The sequence below is a fragment of the Alexandromys fortis genome, unplaced genomic scaffold (assembly GCF_014885135.2).
Source record: "Alexandromys fortis isolate MF-2015 unplaced genomic scaffold, M_Fortis_MF-2015_v1.1 scaffold_91, whole genome shotgun sequence".
Classification (NCBI taxonomy): Eukaryota; Metazoa; Chordata; class Mammalia; order Rodentia; family Cricetidae; genus Alexandromys; species Alexandromys fortis.
In genome coordinates this window covers 716805-737845 of record NW_026067968.1, presented here as the reverse complement: position 1 = coordinate 737845, position 21041 = coordinate 716805, and the positions used below count along the sequence as shown (strand labels likewise).

Sequence of the window (21041 nt, the reverse complement as noted above, 5' to 3'; positions counted from 1 at the left end):
AAATCTTTAAAAAAAAACTTTTAAAATACACTACATATCTTAATTTAGGCATAAAATGTAATAGAAGAAACTTACCATGCTTACTTTATTGGGATACATGAACACACTAAGCATCTCTAAAACCCTCCTATATACAGATGGATGACGACAATTCCCTATTCCCACCCGAGATTTCGTCTTTGAGATGGCGTCACTATTAAGTCCATGCTGGCCTCCTATTTCTCTACACTGATTGGTGAAATGACAGCACGTGCGATCATGCCCAATACATCAACAGAAAACAAATGACCCAGTTAAGGAGGGTTATACTATAATATACTTACTCAATTACTAACATGAGATGCCTAAACTAAACTAAAACTAAAATTAGTTTTGTAACCGTGAGACATTGAGCCTTGAGTGCTTCCACTGGGAAATAAAACCAGCCCACAAAGTGAGCAACACCCTCTTGCACTTTAGAAAGTTCTATGACTGTGTTAACTGGTTCTAAGGAACTAATGAAATTTTGAGAAAATTTATAAAGTAAAAAAATACTTAAGAAAAAAGGAGGAAGCCTGTATTTTAAAGGATATTTAAGAGACAGCAAGAAGTTATAATATCTTACCTTTTTTTGGCCCCATGTTTAAACAAGAGGCTATTTTTAAAACAGTGAGATCAGAGACATCCTATTATCAAGCAAGCTAATCTGACTGTGCTCATACTCTCTTACAGATGGGATTTGTTTGTTTGTTTGGGAGACAGGGTTTCTCTGTGGAGCTTTGGGTGTCCTGGAACTCACTGTGTAGACCACACTGGCCTTGAACTTACAGGGATACACCTGCTTTTCTGCCTCCTAAGTGTTAAAGGTATGCACCACCACTGCTCCACTACAGATATGATTCTAAAAATTTTAATATACAATTCTAGCGAGTAACAATAACACTGTGTGGATTCTGTTATAGAAGAACTTGGGGGAGAGGTAAAAGGAGGCCAGGCATGAAGATCATGCCTACTAAGCCAGCACTCAGAAGGGGGAGGGAGGGAGGGAGGATGCTACAAGTCTGAAGCTGTTCTGTACCACACAGAACAACCACGGCTAAAGTTTAAAAAAAAAAAAGAGTAAATGTAAGGCTGACTTGAAGGCAGTGCTGAGCTCATTAGAAATGCAGCAGCATCAAATGACTGTGTTTGTGTTATCCACACCAAAGGTAACTTTATACCCCACTGCTGCTCTAGGCCAGGGAGCAGAAGTACCAATGCAAGTACAGAGTGGCAAGCCATGTTTGTGGACCCTCATTCCCCACAAAGCTCATAGTGCTGCCTATCACAAGGAGATCAGGTGTAGAACTCAGAATCTATTGTGAAGGTTAAAAAGATTCTGTCAGGTAGTGGTTCACATCTGTAATTCCAGTACTAAGGAAGCAGAGGCAGGAGGATCACCCTAAATTTGAGGACAGATTAAAGTACCAGGATTTTGTTGTTGACGTTTTGTTTTTCGAGACAGGATTTCTCTGTATAACAGCCCTGGTTGTCTTGGAACTTACTTCCAGGCTGGCCTCAAACTCAGATTCACCTGCCTTTTCCTCCCAAGTGCTGAGACTGGAGGTGTGTGCTACCACCGCCAAGTACGGCTTTTGAGACTCCCTCAAAGACCAATTTCCAAACCCACTTCCTAGAAGTGCTCTGACACAGAATATCAGCAAGTCTTTAATATGGCTACCTAAAACAAACAAATAACAAGACTCAGCACTCAAGAGACTAAGGCAGGAGTCAAATAAAAACATTCTAAAAGAATAAGCTACCATAAGGGGCTTATGAATGTAATTCTGTAGTAGGGCCTCCACCTAGCATACCTTAAGGCCCTGGATTATATCCCAGCACCACAAGAACATTTACCCCACCCCACACACAAACACACCAGTTTTCAGAAACTATCTTATACAGTCTAACCATTTCATTCTACTTTAGCAACACAAGTAACAACATCTAAGTTACTCCATTAACTGTAAATATTCTATCTAAAACAAAGGCAATGGATTAGAAACTTTTTATCAATACTGCTCAAAGTGTAATGGATACCCAAGAGAAACTGAGATTCTTTTTCCCATTCTAAAGAAAGTTCCTGAATAACAAATTCTAGGGCAGAATTCATCATTGAACAGGTGACTGGGGACTGATACCTCTAGGAAATGGTGATGTCCTACTAAAAAGTAAACAGTATGGGAGTAACTCCAGAGATCTGACTTTCACTATATTAAGACTAATACTAAAGGAGTGTAGGGCAGTTCATTAGTACAGTGCTTGTATGGCACCCTCAATGACCTGGGCACAGATTTTCCAGGACTACAACAAACCATTCATAAAGACTCAAGCAGTCAACACAATATCCAGTAGTTTCCCAGCACTACTTGCATCTCAGCACTGTTTTGACAGGACTGTTAAAACACTGATGAAAAGCTTCCTGGAGAACTGGTAACCCTAAACTAACCTGCCTTTGCAACTTGTTCAGTTATTAGACTAAACCCTGAGGACTGGGACTGTGGATTTAAGTTTCCTCTGCAGGAATCCCTAGTAGTCAGCTAGAGCTGTTACCCTCTGCAACCAATTAGAATATAAAACTCTATATCTGAGATAAAGGCAAAACATTGTCAAAAGAGCCATAGAAGATGGTACAAATATATAGTCACTGGAGAATAATAAATTAGGATATTAATTGTATTATTTGCGACTACTGCCAGATGTGGCAGCTCCCAGAGTGGGAGTGGTAGGGAGCCCTACTGCAGTGAAGCAGAGCTGCAGGGTCTTTCTGAAAGTGTTCCCCACTAAATTCAAGAGCAGGCGAGCAGGACTGCCACGACTGTATCTTTTCGTGTATGTATGTATGCACATATACCTCTTCTGTTTTGGTTTTCTTAGGACTTTCTTCTTTATGGGGTGAGGATGTTCTCTTGACTCCTGCTATAGGATTAGGTACTTTTGTTGCTGCATTTCCTGAAGGTCTAGGCGATGGGTTTACCAGACGTGTTGAGGAGACAACTCTGGAGACCGTAGGCTTTGGTGGTGGAGAAATGGCTGGCTGTGTGGCAGTTTGAGGAATGCTTTCACTCGATGGACCTAAACAGTAAAGATACAAGCATACAAACTAAAATCATTAAACATCAAGTTACAAAGAAAGTTTGTCTCTAACTTGTTTATGAGTTTAACTTTACTTTATAACTTTAGATGTGCTATTAAAAGCCAGGTACCAAGCAACACCTATAACCTCACATACAAGGGGTGACATCAAGAGCATTAGGAGCTTGGAGATTAGTCGGGGCTAACAATAAACTATGCCTCAAAGGGGGGAGAGGGCGCTGGAGAGATGGCTCAGAGGTTAAGAACATACACTGCTATTGCAGAGGACCAGAGTTTGATTCCCAGCATCTACATTAAAAGGTTCACAACCATGTGTTAATTCTAATTCCAGAGGCTGTTTGGGATGCCTTCTTCTGACCTCTGAAAACACTATACCTACATATATACATACAGACAAACAGGGACACACACATATACATAAATAAAATCTAAAACCTTTTTCTTACCCCCTGAGCTTTCACTGGAATTTGCTTGTGGCACAGAAACCTCAGAAGCCTGGATGCTGGTCACAGATGCTGCGGTCACAGCTGGAGCAGGACTGTTTCTGCTAAAATAGGAAACAGAAGGGAAGGAGAGGAAGGGGTCAATTAGAGTATTTTTAGCAACAATTATAAATGTTAACATATGCTACATATTTTGTTTGATTTTAGGTTCTCATGCTTTTGTAACAATTAAAAAGCATGTAAAATGCATACATCAGTATAAACATAAACGACTTATGATGTACACTTTACACAAAACAGTAGCTACTAGCTGGGTGGTAGTGGCAGGCGGATCTCTGTGAGTTCAAGGACAAGATCCAAAGCTACAGAGAAACCCTGTCTCAAAAAAAAAAAATTCAAAAACCAAAAGAAAGTATCTCCTAAAAATAAAAATATGGCGCTATTCTTCACTTTAAATATGGACAGTACAATGAGTATTTAATCTGCCAGTGAGAATAGAATACACATATCTAACTTGACTAAGTATTAATCTGAAAACTGTCTAACATGATTAACGACAATCTTGGTTCTAAAGTACCTGCTCTTTGAGTATGACAATTGCTATAAGAAAGAGTAAGAAGTCTGAGAAATGTCTGCAAACAGAAACCTATAGGGATATAAAGAAATCTCAAAGCTCATCTACTGGCCTGAGTATACAGCAGAGACTCAAGGGACAAGTGGCTATTTTACTATTTTATTTTAAACCCCTTTTAAGCCCCTGGTCTCTCTGCAGTGTCCTCTCATCTCAGCAAATGATCTTACTTAGAACTTGACAGTCAGTCACTAGTCAGGAATAATCAAAGGACTCTGGGAAGATGAGTATTAGGCCTGCCTATGCATGCTATCCCACACAGTAAGCCCCCATGTTTTTATATGCCAGTACATCTTCATCTCAAAAAAATCATTCTTCTACTCTTCCATCTCAACTTTTCTGCTCAAGCAATTATTCCATTACCATTTTGTTTGTATGTTTGTTTGTCTTTCAAGGCAGAGGTTCTCTGTGTAGTCCTGGCTGCCCTGGAACTCACTATGTAGACCAGGCTGGTCTCTGTAACTCACAGAGTTTTAATCATTTCTGCTTCCCAAGCACTGGGATTAAAGGCATGTGCCACCACCGCCCAGCATTATATTACCATTTTTTATTTTTATTTAAGACAAGGTTTCTCTGTGTAAAACAGCCCTAGCTGTTCTGGAACTAGTTCTGTAGACCAGACTGGCCTCAAACTCAGAGATCAGCATACCTCTGCCATTCAAGTGATGGGATTAAAGGCATGTGCCACCACCACTGAGCATATTACCATTACCATTTTTTTTTAAAGTTTAAGTTTTGTTTTTTGTTTTAATCTTATGAAAGAAAAAGGCACAAAGTCATCAGGTTACCCACCCTGCAGCACACATTCATACCTGAAGCTGGACAGTAAAGCCAGGACAATGGCAGCAATACTTTTTTGATTTCTGTTGCCATATGTTCACACAGAACAGGATGTTAGCTTTAAAGCCATGGAGACCATTAGAACATAGAAGTAGCAGAGTCAACAGGTGATGACACTCAGGAAAAGATCAATATAGGATGAAAGACAAGTACACAATGAAGATGACAGATCTGTTTGGAGGAAGCTAGGATTATGCAGTAAGAACCTGCCTCAAAAAAGCCTTGTAGTGTTCAACAAAAATAAATTTGTTAAATAACTAAGTAGACGCCTATTTTATAGTTTGTAGGCCCTACATTAATTTCTAACCCTGTAAATAACATACATGAATATAAACATGAATAACATACGTGAATATAAAAAATGTGGAAGCTAACACTACAAATCAGAAACTGTTAAGTGTGACTCACAGGATATATATAACCTATATATATAATATAATATAATATATATAGATATAGACCTCTGATGAGAATATTATATATAGCGAGGCCTGGAGTCTTCCAATAGAGCACGGTTAGTTAGAAAACACCATGTACAAGAACCGGGAAAGGAAACAGTGGACTCTTCACAGAACCTCAGCATTCTCTATACTTCTGTGAACACTGAATATAAATGCAGCTTTATTGTGGTCTCAATCTTAAAACACAGATATATCCTTCTTTGCGATTTAAAACTACTTTGTATGTTTACAAGCATATTAAATTCTCCAAAGGGAAAAAATGCTTCCTTTACCTAAAACTACTAAGAGCAAGCACTTAACCTTCCCTAACAGCAACAATGATTTCAGATGAATTCTATCATGGCACAGCCCTACTGTTGGCTTTCTAAAGAGGTAACAACAACCCTGGAGAGATGAAGGCACTCACAGTCATTCATAAAGGTTCACTGGCCCACAAAGTGAGACATAAGTATAAACAGTAGAGACAAAATTAAAAGTTGCAGCCCTCAAAATAAAAATTTTTAACTGTCACATTAAAAACAAAAGGTCAAAGGAGATGAAAGAGGGAACTGGGGACAAGGCAGAGTAAGACAAAAATACTTAATATGCACATATGAAAGTACTTCAAGGAAGCTTACCATATTGTGTAACTAATACATACTAATGAAAATAAAATTAGAGAAATCACAAGTTAGAATAAAAAGACTATAAGCAGGGAATCTGCCATTATGTTTAGCAAACAAGTACTTACTCCATCCCCTCCCAGCACTCTTGTCTTACCCCTGAGAGCTGCCGGAACTGTTCAATGGACTGGTCTTCATAGCACTAGTGGGTGAAGGCACAGACATGCTGTTATCACTGTCCATAGACAAGTCAAGGCTGCTGTCATTCAGAGCTGTTAACTTGACTCCTTCTGTTGAATGCTGCAGCCAAGAAAAGTTTAATTTAAATGTCTTTATGTAATCAAACTTACATATGACTTCTACTAAAAAGCACTCCGTAAGTCATGTACCTCTTTACTTAACTACAGGTCTGATAGAAAAAAAGAAGTGAACTCTACTTATGCACACTTTTACACAGTATAAATTTAAAACTAGAACAAGAAAGTGCGTGAAACTTCTAGCAGGACTGTTAACACAGGTGCATAATTATAAGTCTCTATAAGCAGGACACTGACAATCTCTCAGGACCACAAGGTTGTGCTGTTTTCAGTATTCTTATTAAAGAAAGCGGCATGGTAGAGTACACCTTTAATCTCAGGGCTCCAAAGACAACGGGCAGAGGTAAGAGGATCTCTTACTCAGAGGCCACTAAGGTCTAAAGAACAAGCTTCATGTCAGTGAGAGCTACACAGAGAAAACTTATCTTAAAAAAAGTTACATGTTGCCCATCTTTGTGTTAGACCCTGGGCTCAGGCAATTCTCCTGTCTCAACCTCTCAATTTTCTCTAAAGTAGCTGGAATTACAAGCATACACCAAACCCAGCATAATGTACAAAATTCTAGTTACTCCACAATCCACATAAAAATTATATAACTAAAGAACTTTATTACATATAGTGGCACCCACATTTACTTCCAACATTCAGCAGCTTGAGACAGGATGATTAGGAATGAAGTCCAGCCAGGGTTATATATTGACTTTTAGGCCAGTTTGGAATACAAACCTGGGCCACAAACAAAAATCATTTATTGCTATTCATTATTATTTTAAAATAATCAACAAAGATCTTTGAAAGCAAAAGATCTGTAATGATCACTGTCCTTTCTTTTGGAGGGGGCACAGGACACATGGACATGACCAGTCTGTAGTTCAGGCTAGACTTTAATTCAGGTTTCCCACCACAGACAGTGAGTACAGATACAGACTGCAAAACAGCTTCATGCTTCTAGTGTTCATGCCAGCTTCAGAGTTCTACTTTCACCCCAGAAAATGATCAATGTAAAAAGATTTCAAACGGGTAGATGGGCTCAAACTACGCCATACAAATATAGTAGGCACAAAGCAATCCAGGTCACAAACTGGTGTTTTATTGGAAACATCTGAGCATGAGTGACAGCAGTCTGTATAAATATACAGATTCCATCAGATATTCTCCTGGAAGATCAAACAGTGGAGAAGATACCTTGCCACACAGTCTATTTTTAGGGCAATACAGACTGAAGTACAAAAAAACCTCAACAAAAAACCCAATTAAAGCTGTATACTAGTTAGCTCAACAGTCATTTAATAGTAAGACTTTAAAGGGTAATAGGAATCCATTGTTCTAGAAAATGTAATTACCTGTTTTAAAAAATGCACATAGCCAAAAATAAAAGAACATACCCCATTTGCATTCACTTCTGAAAAGACAACGTTTCCAGGTTTACTCTACAGTAAACTTCCACCGCAATGCATGTGTTTTAACATATTACTATCAGGACTGTGGTGAGGTTCAAAGGGTTATACATGTTTAGTGGAGATCCTGAATTTGGTCCTCAGCACCGCTGAGCTCCAGTAAAGAAAACCTAATTCATATTTAAGCAGCTTCCAATGGGCATTTCCTTATTGGGCCAGATGTGGGGATGAACATATGTAATTAATCCAACACTCAGGGGAATGAGGCAAGAAGTCTGCAAATCTGAGGCCAGCACTTTATGTGGCATTTTCATGTATCAATGTACCTACCCTAAGTTGTAAGTGATCTTGTAAGAACAGAAGCTAGCACAGCAGTTCCCAAACCATGGGCTGAGACCCTGTCTCGAAAAACTATGGGGAAAAATAAAAACCCTTCTCTGAGATATTCATGGAACTTTAAATGGTTAGAGAATATGGGCACACATAAACCTAGGTGTTAATCAGGACATAACCACTTTATAGTCATGAGACAAATAAAGGGCACAGTGGTGGGAGTGAGATTTCACTGACAAGTTTGTAAAATGTTGTCCTCAGTGAATGGCCACAAGCAGGCCAAGTGCACAAAGCACGGTATTGCTGGTGCTGCCAACTTCCTTACTACCTCACCTTTTTCTTCTTCTGAAGCACGTGACTAGGCAGCAGTTGATGGAGTTGTTTTCTTTTCACATGCATTGCTGCAATCTTCATATCCAACTCAAACATCTTGCTGTTTATTGCTTGCCTATAAACTACACAACCAGACAATGTTATGAAGAACAGAACATTTAGACATCTTTAAATTTGGAGGCAAATGGATGGGGAAAAAAATAAAACTTCCTGAGTGAGGTAACCCAGACCCAGAGAGATAAACAGAGTATGTACTCACTCATAAATGGATTCCAAAAGTAAAGCAAAGGATAACCAACGTATAGTCCACAACCACAAAGAAGCTAGAACTCTGTTCTAGAAATGGATAGAAGCAGATACAGAGATCCACAACTAACCACTAGGCGGAGCTCCCAGAGTACAAAAGAAGAGAGGGAGGAGCGATAATAGGAACAGAGAAGTCAGGGCCATGAGGGAAAACCCACAGAATAGCTGATCCAAATTAGTGGAAGATCATTGACTCTGGATTGACAACTGGGAACCTGCATAGGACCAAAGGAATACAGGTGCCTTGGGCAGTATATGGGGCCACGACAATGAGACCAGGATCTTACCCTAATGCATGAACTGACTTTGTGGAGTCCATTCTCTATGGAGAGATACCTAGGCACAGGGGCTGGGATGGGGTAGTAGTAGTGGTGGTGGTCCTGCCTCACCGAAGTGATGGGACAGACTTAGTTGACTCCCCAGGAGGCCTTAACCTCTCTGAGGGGAGGATAGCAGGTGGGGTTGGGGGAATGGGAAGGAGCAGGAGGTGAGGAGAGAGGGGGAACTAAGACTGATATGTAAAAAAAAGTTAAAAAAAAGGGAACATTTTAATTAAGAGCAGGTTTAATTCATGCAGAGGAAAGTAGTGTAAATGGAGACGACCTTTCCTTCTGCACAAGCTGAGCAGCCACTTGAGAATGGCCACTTTGCATTGAACCCATGGTGTCTTACACAAACAGCCAGTCTCAGAAACAACTTACACTGTAAACTTTATTAGATAAGAGGCTTCTCAGATAAGGGCCTTGACTTGACTCCCAGGACAAGATCAAGTAACTTAATACTAATAAAAAGACAGCAGCCTCTCAGTAGCACAGTTCCCTCTCTAGGAACTTGCTCACTGCTTTCTTAGTAGGTGCACCTATCAGTTCTGTCTGTTAATGCCTTGAAACATTCACCCTTCCATCCACAGCTTCACACACACAGACTAAGTAACTAATAGAGAGGAACATGTAGATGGCGGCTCTGCTGCAAACAGGGCTCATCACTTCCCAGGCAGGTCAGAGCAAGAGAGCACTGGATTTCACCAAGTTTTCACTGTCCTGTGCATAGGCTGTAGCTGACCACAAGTAACCCAGAAAGTAGACAGTATAAGAGAATACCTCACTTCTAACTACAATTAACTGGTGTCAAATGACTCTTTAACCAATTGTTTCCGTTAGTTTCTTTCTCCCTTTTTAAAGCTTTTTTAAAATGTTAAATCAGTTTTCATAAAAGAAACAGTAGGAAAAGTGAAAATGCTAATAGTGTATGCTGGGAGATGTTTGAAAAAGAAAAGAATTAGTCCTTCAGGTAAATGCACTGGTGTCCTTGTATGGCTCACAAATTCCTTGAAATGCTGTGCACATCTATCTACACACGAATCACACAGATTTTGACAACACTACCCATCACTTAAGGGCTTTGAATTAAAACATCCCATCTTTATCTAAGAATCCAGTTCACCTGACTGATAGACATAATTACCCTGTTCCCTTTCCATGAGTTAATACTCACTTTATCTAATTTAGTTAAACAAGTTACCAAAGTTTCAGCTTCATAAATTCCCAAACTTCAAGATGACTGATATAGGTTGTTTCTTGTCAAAATGAACTGTGGCCAAATCAATTTAAAATGGCCTTACCTACCTTTAAGGCCTCCCTCAACACACAGAAGTTATTCACACTACTCATTACTGAATCCACTAGGATTACGTTAATGGTAATTGTTCCATCATCACTCACTACAAAGAGCACTACTATGTACATCAAGAAACATTTAAAAATTCATTATTCAAGTAGACATACCTGTATCTGTGAAAGACTGAATATCATAGGTGAGGTCGACACTGAGATTTTCAGAGTTTTCAGTTTTTTTAAACACTAACCCAATCACCCACATTGTGCGAAATTCCTCCCTGCAAAGAACATTATCACAGGGCATTAGATACAGGAGAGCATAAGGATTGACAACCTAGGTGAGTACATGGGAAATTCTAAGTCAAAACCTGATCAAAATGTGCCTACCCCCTTACCTGTCATCTAGGCCGTTACTACACAAACGAACTTCCCAGACTACACTCTTACTTTTTTGTTTGTAATGAGCCTAGAGTATTAAAGATACTAGTATTTGTTAAATGTGCTCAATATAGTACAGGGGAGAAAGCATGCTTTTTGGGAAAGTCTAGGACAAAAAAAAAAAAAAACTAAAAAGCAAAACACCACCACCACCAACAAAAGTAACAACAAAAACCAGGATTTTTCTACATATAAAAATCTGTCCTTTTACCAGACATGGTGGCACACACCTTTAATTATAGCACTTAAGAGGCAGAAAACAGGCAGATTTTGGTGAGTCTGAGGCCAGTCTGGTATACAGAGTAGAGCTACACAGCGAGACCCTGTCCCAAAAATATTATGCCCACAAATCCCCAGTCCATACTTTCTAAACAGTCATGTGTGGTTCACACACATCTGTAACGCTAGCACTTTGGAGGCTGAGGCAGGAGGATCACCAGATTGAGGTCAGATTGGGCTATATACAAGACCCTATCTCAAAAACCAAATTCAAATAATTCCTTTATATAAATCTAAAGTAGAAAAATCAAATGTATTTCATAATAGTCTAAAAATAAGACCAAACTCAAGTAAGTAAGCCTTAACCTCTGCTTTCTGATCATCCTTTCTTCAAAGTTTCTCAATTGTTCTAACTTCCAAATGTAAAAGAGGGACAATGAAAGCGCCACCTGACTTGTAAGGCCCTGAACAAAAAGGTGAGCCTGCTTTCAAACATTTACCCATCTCTGCAATGGTCCACATTCCACCACATATCAGTTATCCACAAGTTTAAATCAAAATATATTCCCTTCAAATAAAAAGCAAAGATAGATGATAGAATAGCCTAAAACTACTGTATAAAACTGAAGAAATGTTAAAAAAAATACTCAAAATTAGGACAGATCTACAGAATAGAATGAAGGGGGTGGGTTGAGACAGGCTTTCTCTGTAGCTTTGGAGCCTGTCTCGGAACTAGCTCTTGTAGGCCAGGCTGGCCTTGAACTCACAGAGATCCACCTGCCTCTGCCTCCCAATTGGTGGGATTTAAGGTGTACACCTCCCAGTTTACAGAGTAGATGTTTGTACTTAATTAGATAACAGATACTTTATCATCAGAGACTATTACTAGAAAAATCAAATTTATTTCAATGCTAATTCTTTTCAAGAAAGTCTTCAATGTTTTTGATCAGGAAAAACTCTGATAAAAATAGCAAGTTAATAATCAGCAAAAGACTTATATTCTATCCAAAAAGAATAAACCAGGGATGAGGAAGACAACCAATACACACATCTTTACAAAAGTTATACCCAGAAGCAAAGAGGGTCAACAAATTAAGGATCAAACAACTTTAGATATAGTCAAGGTTATCTATGGATCCTTACAAAAAAAAAAAAAAAAAAAGCAAGCACATTGTAAGCAAATAGCAAAACCAGCTACAGTCTCCCTATAGCAGAAAATGGTGGCATATACCTGTAAGCACAGAAAGGTGCAGGCTGAGACATGAAAATCAAAACTTCCAGGCCGGTCTGATCTACAAGACCGTCTCCAAAATCAAAATGCCTATAAAAGCATCTACAACTAACCTGAAAGGATAGGGAAGTGGGATTCAATCAGAAACAGGCTTACTTGTCAGGATTTTCTTTGGGGGCTGGAAATGACTGGGGGTTCACATGAGCCAGTGTAATAAACTCATTCTTCTCCAAGCTTCCAACCAGGATGCGGATTTTTGATTCCACCAAGCCCACCCTGGACAAACGTCATTAATATTAATGACCGATTCTATTAAAAAATTCATATGCAAATCAAGTTTTCATGTAACAAGGCAATACAGATATTGTATGTATACAATACACATACCAAGGCAGTTCAAATGATTGAACTCTTTCCCTAAAGATAAAACTAAGAGGATCTACCAAAAACTGCCAAATTGGATGAAAAGAGAACCAGGCAACTTCATCCAAATAGAAAATTACACTAACCCAGGATCTAAATATCAGCAAGCTGGGTCAAACAACAAAGTACAGTCAAGAAGTGAGCTGTGGGTCTTTCTGACAAAGTGCACGCTTCTTTATGAACAGATGCCCCCCACGCTTGAGCACTGTGCTATCTATCAGACTTGTTCAGGGAAAGCCTCCTCTTACTACTCACCATTCCAGACGTTGCTTTTCCGTGGGCGCACTTGCTAGAAGTACAATATAATGCCTTTGAAGATAAAGACAACATGCTATTTATTGTATTTATGTGCTTTGTGCTGGATCTTACAGCCAAAATGTAATAAGCTTCTCACATTTATAGACCAACATTCATTCAGCAAGGGAGTTTGTAATCAGTGTGCACATAAAATCATGTAAACTAAATTCCATGTTTTCACTATTAGCAAGCTGGATTTTCTACAACAAACTGAATAATTATCAAAAGAGTAGTTGAATTTTCAAGGCTTAAAAAACATTACGAGGTAATTTTGCTCAACACTTCAGCAGAGTGTCCTACCTACAAAATTAACAAAAACACTCACGGAAAACGATTGAAAGAAAATATTTTCATGGAAACAACAGCCAACAACAACAAAAAACAGGGCTCTTGACAAAAAAGTAATCACTAGTATAGCTTTTACAAAAGGTAACTTAAAAAATAACATTATGAACATCAGGCTTCAGGTAATATCAAATGGTTTTTATCAACCAAACTGCATCTGGAGTCAGGCCCTCCACCCATCCAAACCAATGGTATAAACTCCCGCAACAGAGATGTGGCTATCCTACGAGAAAGAAAGTGCTATGTTTACTCAGAACTTAAAAGTCTTATCTAAAATGTAGAAATGCCAAATTTTTATTTCAAAAGATACCAAGGGCAAGTATCTATTCTTATGCCTTTTAAAAGCTATTACAATTAAACTAGTAGAAAATTCCTTTTTTCTTGCACTAATAGCAGAATAAATTACTCTGCATATTCCTCTTAGAAGTATTATAGGCTGAGTTTTCCGCAAAACTTTACCTCAGCCAGGCAGTGGTGGCTCAAGCCTTTAATCCCAGCACTTGGGAGGCAGAGGTAGGTGTATCTGTGAGTTCAAGGCCAGCCTGGTCTAAAAGATAGTTCTAGGTCAGTCATGCCTGAGAAATCCTGTCTTCAAAAACAAAAACACAAACAAACAAAACAAGATAACACAAAACTTTACCCCCAAAGGAAACTGCCATCATTACCTAGTGGCTACTAGACAGGAAAAAAATACCAGTATGGGCTACTCTTCAAAAAGTCTGAGAGCTTTCCTTCTGGTACTTGTTCACATTTTACAAGTAATGTTGCTGCTCAAGACAAAACTACCAACCAGCTACCCCACAGCTATATACATCATGAATGCTACTCTGATGAATTTTCTTAAGCCATGTGTTTCTGAAGAAGTCATTAAAGAAAAAAAGGGGTTCAAATTTTTAACTTTGCAACTCTAAACACGACTCTAGGAGTTATATACCAGCTGAACAACAGCATTTGTTGTCAAATTTAACTAAATTAACAGAATTTCATAAACTCAAAGTACAGAAAAACATACAACAGCCCAAGACACAGAAATGAGGTGTCTATAAAATACACTGCTATGGAGCCATGTAGTCCACATACAGAAATATGAGTAATTCCTTTCCCACTTGGTCAGCATTAGTTCAAACTAAGTCAAATACAAATAGTCGGGAGTCATGTAAAAGCACTAAAAGCACATGCATTTTGTGTATCGGGGACTTGAACTAGGAATCATACAAACCAACAAAATCCTGATATACTTAATCACATTTCTGGGTTACTAAGACATTAAAAAGGATGACTTCATCACAGGAAAAGAGGAGATGCAAGTGCTCTCAAGGTGTAGCAGCAGTCAGAGCAGACAACCAAGTATAAATCCCAGACGCACACACAGCTTCACAAGCATCAAGCTGCTTAAGTGTTATCCAGCACAGCTTTTCTATCTCAATCTTAGCACAGTAACTTGGACTTATTACCCCAGCTGGACGGGTACTTGATCCTCTCACCTCCAGCTCCTAAGTGCCAGCATCACCATACTCAACAAGTTTTCCCTCACTCCCCTGAAAATTAATATTCTTATTCATCACCTGATTCTTCAACAAAAGAGTAAGTAAAGCATAATGCTTTCTATTTATAAATATAAAATATATAATTCATTTAATAACAATTTTGTAACTTATACTTTGACTATTCAGGAAATCCAACGGGGGTGTTAAAAGTCTCTTCTTTGTATATTATTTAGACACATGTACTTAGTTTCATATAGATAAATATGAGATTTATGTGGGTAAATTTATATGCAACTACATTTAAACAATATAGAATAATTAAATTTTAAGTAAGCTGCAATTACATGGTTCACTAGAAACGCAAGACTTTGCCAAGAAACTAAGAATCTCCAATTAATTTTCTAAAAATGTACATTTTTATTAATTTTTATTTGCACATGGGTACTTTGTCTACATGTATATCCTTGCACAATGTGTATGCAGTTCCCACAGAGACCAGAAGAGGGCATCGGATCCCCTGGAACTGTCATTACCAACAGCTGCCAACAGTCATATAGGTTCTGGAAATTGAACTCAGGTCTTCAGGAAAAGCAGCCAGAGCTCTTAACTGATGAGTATCTTTCTAGTTCCAAACTCGCTATTTTTTTAAAAAAAAAAAACAAATTAATATTTAATTCCCAAGATCCCTCTGGGCCAGATGGATTTCTAAGACTATCCCCCAAAATGTGATACTCTTCATGTCAGCTAGCTCAAATGTCTCCAAGGAAAAGAAAATCTAAGGTTAATTGTCATTAACTTTCCCCTAAAATTTCAGTTCTCTCTCTCCTCTCTCTCCTCTCTCTCTCTCTCTCTCTCTCTCTCTCTCTCTCTCTCTCTCTCTCTCTCTCTCAAACTTATACAAAAATGTTCTAGGGCCAAGAATATACTTCAGCCACATAAAGTTCTAAGAATGCTTTAGTTATTATATTACAAAAGCTATTTACCAAAAAAAAAAAAAGGATTTTTGTAAGTATGTTTCTTGGACATTGCATCTCAATACTTTACCTGGATAGATCATGATTCAGATACCATGCACTGAAAGGAAAACCTATCTTTTAGTTAAAATCCTTATTGTTCTCTTGAACCCATAACCAAGAATTAAAGCTCACTATTTTAAGGTGTGGTGCTGATTTTGCTGGGGGTTGAGGTGAGCTCATGTATTCCAAACTGATTATGAACTTGCTATGAAGCTCAGGCTGCCTTGAATCTTGGTCCTCCTGCCTTTACCTCCCAAGTACTGAAATTACACACATGCCCCAAACTCAGATTTTACAACCAATTGCATGGATAAATTTTTAAATACATCCTTACACTTTCCCCATTTCTAGTGAAACATAATCCTTAAAATGACTATTTCCTAATGTCTAGGATTTGTTTTTACTTAACAGGTTAAGAATCTTACAAGAGAAAAATATTACTTATAACTTTGAAAATTTGCAGAACAATGCCATTCCTTTCTCCAGGATGATTCCCCCCCCTTGAAAGTGGATGAGTTTACATTTATGACAAACACAATCTCTATGGTGCCCCTCCCTTCCAAAAATAACAGGGCTATTTCATACAATTTAAAATCCTAAATAAAGGTAGCACTTTCAAGGCATGCTTCACACAAACTCAACCAACTTTCAATTTACTGCAAACTAACAACTCCACTTCAGGTTACAGCATAACTGGTGTTTCATATGAAGACACTTAAAACTACTAGAATCTGAGAGTTCCATGAGTCTAAGACAGCCCCCAGAGTGCCTTGAGGGCATTTGTGCAGAGGAATTAAATCTTATTCTCTGACACTCAGGATTTAAAATTTTATGAAATAAGCATGTTGCTACATCTTTCTTTTTTTTTTTTTTAAGTATTTTTAAGTAAAAGTTTGATTGCCTCAGGTGTCCGGAAAAAAATATGAATAACCCTTTGCCAGATAAAAATCTTACAGGCACTCCTGCAAAGACTCAGAGGTGTTGAAAAACTGCCAGTGCCTTTCACACAGCTCTGGCAGTATCTGTGGATAAAAACTGGAGTGAGAGCTGGGCGGTGGTGGCGCACGCCTTTAGTCCCAGCACATGGATGGATCTTTGTGAGTTCGAGGCCAGCCTGTCCTACAAGAGCTAGTTCCAGGACGGGCTCCAAAGCTACAGAGAAACCCTGTCTTGAAAAAAACAAAAAACAAAACAAAAAAACCTGGAGTGAGGTCTGCTCCATGCTAGCATTCATCTTTCCTAAAGTCGAAGCTACTAAAGCACAAGTTCCCCTCTTTCTCCAGCTCTTGTAACTACAGATGAGACAGGGAAAGGAAGTGTTCATATTTGAGACTTAGCAAGTGAGGAACACTGGTCTTTGAGGTCTTATTTTTCTTGATGCAACTATGTCTCATGTATGGTAGTTTTCAAGTGTTGGCATATTGTTAAATACTCATTGGTCATCTCCTCGACATTAAAAAACAATTATCTGCCAACGGAAAGTAATCTAGAGAATGAGCAAGGAAACACAAGCACTTTGATACTATGCTACTTCTGTCACTCTCACTGACAACACAGTGCTCCGGGACAACAGTTAAACCGGCTCCATCACTGCTTTTTCATGCAAATACAGAAACAAAACACAGAGACGTCATGAAGGTCATCATTCTTACTTTTAATTTGGGAAAAATATAAAATAATTTCGCTCAAAGTATTTAACAAAACACAATTCGACACAAAATCAAATGGTCAGAAAAATCTCAAGCATTAAAGCAAAAATTTAAGTGGGACTTTGCTAATTTTTCAGCCCAGGGCAAATAAAAGTTCGAGTCCATATTTGGTTTTTGTTATTTCTTTAAGATTTATTGTAACTTACATTTTTCAACACAACACAATTCATAAGGCTTTTAATCTCTAAGGTGTTAAAAGTATTATATTAAAGACATTAATAAAAATTATACCCACTTAAATTGTTAGAAAACTGCAGACATATTTTTGAAAGGGGAAATAGTAGGCCAATGGTGTGCTGCTAATTACTGAAAACATTAAATCAGCCAAACACATTGACATTTCATTGGGTCTGTGCATGTTCTAAATACCCGGGTTAAGTTGTCAGAATTAAATGTAAGAAGTTTCTTGAAAAAGAACTGAAAATAGATAGTTAAGAGCTTATCTGCTTGCTAAGTACAGACTGTCACAGTGACAAGTGACACTCCTAGAACTGATGTTGCTGACACACAGTAGGAATGCCAGGTCAATCAAGCAACAAAACTCTAAGGATGACACATTTTATTGATAAAGAAAAAAAAAAAAGCCCAAAACCAGAGTTACTAAAAATGCTAAGTCCTTTGTGACAGTAAGGAAAACTACAGACATTGAAGAGACTCCAGAGTTCACTAACCTGGCAAGAGATACCACATATGTAGATACCACTACTTAAGAGCAACATGGCTGACATGCCTTAAAATACATACTTGTACTTCTGAAAGAAGTTTGGAGCTTCAAAAAGTTTGGACCACTCTGCCTTACTCAGCAAAATTTCATCTGTGATAGCAAGACCTAAATTAAAAACATATTAGAATATTTGTATGTTTCAACCTAGCAATATAGAATTTTAAATATATTTTAAACATACTTCATGCATTCACTATAATTTTAAACATTAGCAATGGAAGGTTTATTTCACGTCCTTAGAGCACATTTTACACGTTTTTCAAAAGCACTGGAAAATTTTCTGAGAACCACATTCCCGGTAAAGGGCCATTATTAATAAAATGTCATGCTCACAGGAAGGCTTGCTCAAACAGAAGCACAGTAGTTACCTGAAAGAAAAGTCACCCACATAATGTTCCTGACTTTTTCAAACAAGTTATTGCTATCTCTAATAGACAAGAACCTTTCCTGTTAAAAAGCTTTCTTACGTGAAGTCAAGAGTTAGTCAACTTAAGGCTGAATACTGTACACGGCCTTTTGGCCTTTTCTACCCGATGCCTTCAGCCACCTTGATTCTTTGAGGAATTAAGATAGCAATTAGTAATAGTTTTAAATTTAAAATAAACTGGGGCCCGAAGTCAAGGGTCTTCTCAAAGGCAGCGTTTTGGGCCCCAACCACCCTCCAAGTTCTTTCCTGGAAATGTAAATCCCATCCATCCCTTGTGTCACTCATAAAGGCTATATGGCATCGACTCTGATGACACAGCCTTCAAAGAAGCCAGAAGTACACATCTTAAATGTGCCTTCATTTTCCAACAATTCTGCTTATAAAAATTGTTACTCTGCAATGTCATCAAAAATAAATGCACAAATCCGGTTTGGCAATTCAGTTAAATCACACAACTAGCTAACTATTGGGTCTGTAACAGTAGGCAGACCCTTCGTGTATAAAGTAGAGCAGAATCAGAAACACTTACCTTGTTTAAACTCCTCAACCATGACCATCCGTGTTGAAACGGACACATTGTACGTGGAGTTCTGCTGTGGGTATGCTGGTGTAATTATAGGCATAAGATGGTACCTATCACTGGGGTTTACCTACATACAACAACAGCCAATCAGTTTCTTCAAGTATATATACAACAGACACTTGGACTTTTACCCCTTGTTAAATTGAACCAATGATTACATTTTACTTCATTCAAAGCTGGAGTTGAGAAATAAAAACCATGTCAGGAGACTGTTTTATAGAAACTTTTTACAGAATGAGAGATCTAGCCAATAGTCTGTTCCCATGCTGGAGGCACGACTACCTTGAAACCTGACTGCGTGCACCTGCTGGGCAAAAACAAAGCAAAACAAAAAGATGTAGTTGTAAATCTACTGCTTTTCCTTATTCAGCAGCATAAATGAGGATGCCTGCAGAATTACACTTTTAAGTGTTCTTACTTATAAAACTCAGTTTTTATTAGCACAGGGCAGAACAGCTCTGGGCTGTTGAGACAACAGGCTGATTTAGTGACTGCTCACCTGTACACTAAAGAGTTCATCACCACAGAAGCAACTACAACTCACTCTCCCTTAAACGCCTTCAAGCTTAGGCAACATGAAAGCACACAGTTTGGGGCTGAGCCTGACTGAAATTAAAAGACTTTGATACTGTAATAAATAACAAACTAATTTTTAAAAACTTGTAATGTCAAAAACATAGAAAGTTTTGATTTAAATTAATTCCTTTTATTAATTAATCAATAAAGCTCATGTTACTAACACCTAGAAAGTATAGGCAGTAAATGCTACGTGACACTTCTCAACAAAACGGATGCTCTTCCTTAGCCAACACACTTCTGCAGCTCTGAAGCATCTAAACATCTTTTCACAATTATAGCACAGGCACTGCAATAGTGCTTAGGAGCCATCTGCTACATAGAAACACTACGCAAGAGCTTTCTGCAAGTCAATCTGAACAAAGTACTTAGATCAAATAAAAAATATACAGGGATTTTTAGTATCCTTTTATTATTTTTTTAAAGCACAAACACCCACAACTTTGACTTACAAAATAGTTCTCTATGGAAAGCGTTGTTAGTAAAATCTGTGCCAACTGTGTACATTAGACGTGGTTTACAGGGTACATCATTACACTTCTCACACCAGGGGACACTAGAGAGCAGGTCATCTAGAACAAGAGTACTATGAGTGTATCCACTCATTTGTAAGGACTGGGCGGCTTCTTTGAAGTTTATGCAGGTGACTTTTGTTATTGAACAGTGTGAATTTGTAGGGGAAAAAATAATACACTAACCCTTGGGTCCCACACAGGCAAATTAAGATTGCATTCTTCAGGCTGTTTCAATAGCACTGGATTTGGCCATTCCCTGTTCAAAAAGATTGTAGCACTTGATAAGACTACTGGACATTAGCATCTAAACGTATTTTGTTAAACATACAGCATTTGTGAATGTGACCCTATTTTACTCACTTGGCATATACACCATAGTCTCTCAATCCTTTCTGTTGACATAGTATCTCTCTACAAAATTAACCATTTGATGTTTTCTCAAGCTCATGGCAAACACCTGCTCTGTCAGAGAACTGATAAAGCACTATGCAAATAAAAAAGTGTCAATCTCAAAACATCTAATGTGTTCACCTCAACCTTTAGCAAGGTTAATCCCATTTAGAGAAGAAAGAATCCTGTCTTCACACTAATTGCATCCATGGACATATGAGAAGTTACTTCTGACTACAGTCAAAGTGATAGGAATAACTGTAAAAGT

At 38.2% G+C, this 21041-nt stretch overlaps 1 protein-coding gene across 2 annotated transcripts in view; it reads right to left on the bottom strand.

The window, feature by feature from the left end:
- Papola (poly(A) polymerase alpha) overlaps nucleotides 1-21041 on the bottom strand; it is a 52713-nt gene that overhangs the window by 5201 nt on the left and 26471 nt on the right. For both annotated transcript variants that reach the window (XM_050154616.1, XM_050154617.1), the window contains 10 exons: nucleotides 20567-20639; nucleotides 19239-19359; nucleotides 18303-18387; nucleotides 12960-13013; nucleotides 12438-12557; nucleotides 10562-10671; nucleotides 8472-8593; nucleotides 6249-6391; nucleotides 3561-3661; nucleotides 2873-3093 (listed from right to left, as the gene is read on the bottom strand). In XM_050154616.1, coding sequence (XP_050010573.1) covers nucleotides 2873-3093; nucleotides 3561-3661; nucleotides 6249-6391; nucleotides 8472-8593; nucleotides 10562-10671; nucleotides 12438-12557; nucleotides 12960-13013; nucleotides 18303-18387; nucleotides 19239-19359; nucleotides 20567-20639 — 1150 coding nt within the window. The remainder of the gene's footprint in view (nucleotides 1-2872; nucleotides 3094-3560; nucleotides 3662-6248; nucleotides 6392-8471; nucleotides 8594-10561; nucleotides 10672-12437; nucleotides 12558-12959; nucleotides 13014-18302; nucleotides 18388-19238; nucleotides 19360-20566; nucleotides 20640-21041) is intronic.